Source organism: Primulina tabacum, chromosome 5, assembly GCF_025594145.1.
Source record: "Primulina tabacum isolate GXHZ01 chromosome 5, ASM2559414v2, whole genome shotgun sequence".
In the NCBI taxonomy this organism is placed as follows: domain Eukaryota; kingdom Viridiplantae; phylum Streptophyta; class Magnoliopsida; order Lamiales; family Gesneriaceae; genus Primulina; species Primulina tabacum.
In genome coordinates, this window is record NC_134554.1 from 12221917 (window position 1) to 12227832 (window position 5916).

At 37.8% G+C, this 5916-nt stretch overlaps 1 protein-coding gene across 1 annotated transcript; it reads right to left on the reverse strand.

The window, feature by feature from the left end:
- Positions 1-1110: 1110 nt before the first annotated feature.
- On the reverse strand, positions 1111-4661 carry LOC142546638 (putative inactive receptor kinase At5g67200). The gene is made up of 2 exons (XM_075654465.1): positions 2914-4661; positions 1111-1819 (listed from the first exon to the last, which is right to left on the reverse strand). The coding sequence occupies exons 1-2, from the start codon at positions 4379-4381 to the stop codon at positions 1257-1259; spliced, it is 2031 nt and encodes a 676-aa protein (XP_075510580.1). The 5' UTR covers positions 4382-4661; the 3' UTR covers positions 1111-1256.
- Positions 4662-5916: the final 1255 nt, after the last annotated feature.

The window sequence follows — 5916 nt, forward strand, 5'->3', positions numbered from 1 at the left end:
GCTTGCCTTACAGTAGAATATGTACGTAAAACGCTTTTGAAATGCAGGAAAAAAGATACATGATAATTTTTTTGTTCGAAATTAATTTGGACGTAAAGCAAGCGGTATCATCATAAAATAAATTAACCAGAAAGCAAAACAATCGATATCATCATAAAATAAATTATATTTTAAATTAATATACAAATATCTCAATCATTTAATTCGTGCTAAGGTGCAGACTTTTGAATGGCCGTCCAACTGAATATTTACAGTCCGTAGAATTTGAAATAATAGCATTTAATTTATAGTTGCTTTGACTTGAATTTTAGTTTATTGCCTGCTCTTTCCCAATTCCAATTAAATTGTAAAAATATTACAAAAATATACCTTATGTGTTATTCATCGTTTTCACGGGGCAACAGAAAATAGCCCAAAATTTTATTGGGCGTGGACCGAGAAATGTATTATCCGCTTTCGTTTCATCTCGGCCCATTTTAGCCATTACACGACGTCCAAATTTATCAATAATTGCTTTATTTCTAATTTTTACACAATTTAGCCACTATGATTAATGTTAATTTATTAGAGGAGCCAAGCCCAAGTTTTGAAAAAAGAAGAAAAAAAAAAAAGGCTAGATTTTGACCCGGTTGGTTTTTGATATAAATTTCAAGAAATTGATACTAGATTGGATAAATTTGTCTTCAACGACGGAAACTTTCTTTGAACTAGTTATTCTGCACACGCGATGCGTGTGTATACAATCTTTTTTTATAATTATCGATGGACTAAAGTGAACTTTAACAAATTATGGAGGGATTAAATTGATATTTGAATTGTTAAAATAAAAAAAAAAGTGTGTTGAAATTTAAAAACAAAACAAAAAACAAAAGTGTAATAATAGTCTTATATAAGAGTAAAATCGGAAAAAAAATTGATGTCATTAATATCATGTCATCAACTTTAATTAAATAAAATAGATATGCAAAAAGAATATAGAAATTTTATTTTTTGAATTTTTTGATATGAAATTTCTGATATTATAGCTTTTTATTATTGAAAGCGTAAATTCTTATGAATTTTCGTATTAAAATTTATAATTTTATGATAGACGATGATCAAAAAGAGATGTCACACCAAGAAAACATCAGTAACAATAAAATGCCGGTTAATTTAGTTCAACAAAAGGCCAACATTGGAACAAAATCCATTACATGTGTCAAGTTCTTTCCCCCAAAGTAATCACATATACAATAATTCCCTTTTTAGTTCATACATCACAAGTACCCGTTCTGCAAATCCCTTGAACCATCATCCATAATCTCCTTTATATTTGTGATCATCTTCAACACTTGCCACATGGTTGGCCTCTGCTCGGCGGACGTCAAGCTACATATACTCGCAACCTCAACCAACATTCTAAGACGCGTATCATCTTCAGCGTCGTCTTCTCTCATTGCTCGAACCCAATCCGGCATGTCCGGGGGTGCAAGAAACGGATGTTGGGAAGGCGGTTTTCCGGTCAAGAGCTCTAACAAGAGGGTGCCAAAGGCATAGACGTCAGATTTGGACGTGCATTGTCGAGCGGATTTACGGGTTTCAGGGGCTTTGTACCCTGCATTGTCCGCGTCGTCATCAGATGGAGCGTCGGCAAGGGTTGCTAGGCAGTAGTCTGTGACACAGGCCTCAAAATCAGAGCCCAACAAGACATTGGAAGATTTGAGATTGCCGTGGATGAACTTGGATGCTTGGTGGATGTAGGCTAGGCCTTGTGCAACATCTTCTGCAATTTTCAGACAAGATGTCCAGTGAAGAGGTTTGGCTCGGGCCGATCTGGAACCTGTTGACCACAAGATGAAGGAGATCGTGGAAACAATAAACAGAACCAAACAACCATCGAGAATTCTTATAAATCACCTAGGATCACACTTCTACGACGGTATAACTCAAATATTTTAAACTTAACATGATAAACACAACTTTTCCGTAGCTGGATACCCAACACAAAATATAATTGATGGATTAATAAAAGCGAGTAATTCTAAAACATCTACTCCAACTTGCGTATGGAAGAATGATGCAATGCTTGCTCCGTTAAAAAAATCATATAATAAGTGCAGCAGACAAAGCTAATAAGCTATGATAATCTAAGTGTCTAAGAATTTTGCAATACTGAATCTTAAATCACAATTCATGATTGGAGCCCAGAAAAAAAAGTCACTTCCATAGGTGATGAAATATTTGACTGGCCATAGGTTTTCAAATATTATAAACATATGGTTAATATTTAAACAAAGTTTAATTTAGACTTCACCTAGTTAAGAATTAAATCACATTTTTTGACTTCATATAGTTAAGAGCTCTTTTGCGAACTGTCGGTACGGATAAAGACAGTGGGGTGCCTATTTAGCTATTTCCAACAGAGTCTGTGCAGCACTGATTGATCATATATAATCTATCCATTGGACTACGTACAGCCACTCCATTCACATTCTTACGCAGAAAAAATAAAAGTTATTTCAGACATTATCACTGTCACAACTTGCCCACCATATCCCTCCAACTCACCATAACTATGTAAAATAGAAGAAAGCAAAACCCATTATTTTGTCAGTCCTTGCCCTGAGATAATTCCCTGGTTAGAATTACCGAAATATTAGCATAAAAGTTTACTTGTTACGATTTCACCTCCATTATACTGGTAATCGGGCAATGGCTAATAATTTTAGGAGCTTCAGTAGGTATATATATGAGCTCTCCCCCTCGAGCTATGATCGAATATCCATGAATTACCGCCGTCAAAAGTGGGCTGCGTGGCGCTAGTCTAGATCAAGTTCTAATCACTAAGCTAACCAATTATAATGAATCATTTACTATTTCAAATCTTGCTTTAACTTAGTGTAAATACAAAGAACAAGAGTTGGGAGAAGTTACCGTGAATAAGATTGAAGAGACTGCCGTTAGGTTGATAATCATAAATAATTAACCTTTCTTGTTTAGCCTGAAAATAAGCCCTCACAGGAACCAAATTCGGATGCCTCAGCATACCAACAGCTTCCATATGCTGCTCAAATGTATCACCACTTGTAATGGCGGTTTTGCATGCATCCAATCTCTTTACAGACACGATCAACTGGCTAGCCATCACAGCTTTATATGTCGTACCAAGAGTACCCCTACCCAGTAGCTCAGCTGAAGCTCTCATTAACTGATCCATTGAGTACAATTCTTCATCCCCCGAACAGAATAGCAGTTTCCCACTTTTTATCACCTTTTTCTGCTCGTCAGATTTTAGTTTCTTGGCTTCTCGATTCCCAGCATTTGTGTTTTGATCTGTTCCGAGTGACACTAAAGTCGTGTCCCTTTGAGTTTTGGTGAGTATGGTTTCCTCAGAGAATTGGTTTTCCTCGATCGCTTCAATCTGATCTCTGTTTTCTCTTCTTTTCCTTATCAACGCCAAAATACTTAAACCAGCTGCCGTTAGGATCAGGAACCCAACCACAAAACCCAGAATTAAGCCTACGTTTTTATGACGTTTATGCTGATTAAGAGGCGAAACGATGCTTAATCCTTGCTGGGACTGTGCGTTCTGCAGAAGCGGCGATGGAGGTGAGGCCAGGGTGGAGCTGCCGGAGGACGAGTTAAAGAAAGGGGAACCTTGACAAGGTTTGTTGATAATTTCACCGCAGAGGTTGGGATTATGCTGAAAGGAAGAAACTTTGAACTTTTTGAGAGTTGGGGTGACAGGTACAGGACCGGTGAGGTTATTATTAGAAACATTGAACACTCCCAATAATGTCTGATTCAATGGAGGAATGGGCCCACTGAACCGGTTTGAATCCAGTCGGAGGTATCCCAACCGATCTAAAACCATCAAATTTTCCGGCAAGAGGCCGGTAAAGTTGTTCTGAGACAAATCAAGAATCAAGAGACGGTGGAGGGACAAAAGGGAGAGAGGAAAAGCTCCGGAGAAGTAGTTGTGGTCTAAAAAGAGAGTTTTAAGGTTTATGAGAAGGGAGAAATCAGGGAGAGGACCGAAAAGCGAGTTGTTTTTCAGGCTCAAGACTCGGAGCTGGTCGAGGTTGGTGAGCGTGGCGTGGGAAACAGTTCCCCGGAGGCCGAAACCCTGGACAATGTATCGCACAACGCGGCCTTGCGCGCATTTCACTCCTTGCCATTGGCAGTAATCGAACCGTTCGTTAGTGGTGTAAAGAAGTTTCCCGTCGAGGTCCGCCGCTGACTTGAATGCAAGAAGTGAGACAGCATCGGCGGGAAGAGGAGCGACTTCTCCGGCATCTACGCCAACACCTCCGCTCCCTGTACGGGTAGCTGGAAGGCAGAGTACGAAACGCAGAAATGCTAAAGAAAAGAACAGTTGCATAATGACAATGGTGAGCTTCATTTCGAGAACGGACGATGTATGGTTTTAGCTGGAAGTTGGCCGGAGTTGGAGGCCGAGAACGAAATACATTGACATTTAAGAGATGGATGTGACGGCGGCAGCTGAGGTGGTGGTGGTGGTGGTGGTGTAGTACCGCGATGTGTGCGGAGCAGCTGGCGGAGCACTGAACGTAAACAGAGGGGGGTCAAAGTGCACGTGAAAGAGAAGGAAAATAAATTGAAAAAAAAGACTATTTTCTTCTCCTGGTTTCGAAGATCGTGCACTCGATTTATTAGGACCCTGATTCCTGCCTTCATCAAAGCGACCATTAACTTTAAATTTAATAAATTTGAGTGTTTTAATAATTAAATTTATAGTATTAATCGATGTCTTCACATGTATGTTTATTATCACATCGCAACGTGATATTTGCAAGTTACTTGCTCAAATAATAAAAATTACGGAAACAATTTTTCGATCATACAATCAAGAAAATTAGACTTGATAATGATGTTGAATTTACTTCCCAGACTTTCAATGATAATTGTATGTCAATGAGAATCATTATTGAGCATCATGTTACTTATGTACATACACAAAATGGATTAGCTCAATCATTGATCGAACGTCTACAACTGATTGATAAACCAATGATTATTAAAACAAAAATCTATGTTTCCATATGGAGACATGCAATTTTACATGTTGTTGCATTAATTCGAATCAGACCAAATGCATATCATAAATACTCTCAATTGCAGCTTGCCTTTGGTAACGAACCAGACATTTTTCATCTGAGAATTTTTGGATATATGATATATGTGCCTATTGCATCGCCTCAACGAACAAAAATGAGACCTCAAAGAAAGATCATAATTTATTTTGGTTATGATATCACATCAATCATTCGATAACTTGAGCCTCACACATGCGACGTGTTTACAGCGCATTTTGCCGATTGTCATTTTAATGAGGAAATCTTCTCAATGTTAGGGGGAGAAAAGAAACATATCGAAAAGAAAATTACATGGTATACATCATCATTATTACATCTGGATCCAAGAACTAAACAATGTGAAAAAGATGTACAACAAATTGTGCATTTGCTATTGCAAAGAATAGCAAATCAAACAAAGAGACACCAGAACATAATTAAACATATATTCCTTTAGCTATGAGGAACGACAGACTTGAGACTTTTCTATTCAAAAGATATCAATTAAAGCATAATTGGTTATGCTGATGTTGGATATTTATCTGATTCACACAAGACACGTTCCCAAACTGGATATGTATTTACTCATGGAGGCACTGCAATTTCTTGACGTTCACAGAAACAAACATTCACAACAACTTCATCAAATCACTTATTGCACTGCATGAAGCAAGCCGTGAATGCGTGTGGACTAAAATCAATGACCGAACATATCCAAATCTCATGCGGATTATCATTCGACAAGAAGCATGTGACACTATATGAAGATAATGATGCATGTGTTAATCAATGGAAAGAAGGATACATAAAAAACAATAAAACTAAACATATACCCCCTAAA

Excerpts from the sequence above, each read along its gene's own strand:
- LOC142546638 (XM_075654465.1), bottom strand. The coding sequence starts at position 4,381 with ATGAAGCTCACCATTGTCATTATGCAACTGTTCTTTTCTTTAGCATTT. Across the intron at positions 1,820-2,913 it reads TCTCTTCAATCTTATTCACG|GTTCCAGATCGGCCCGAGCC; the intron begins GTAACTTCTCCC and ends TGTGGTCAACAG.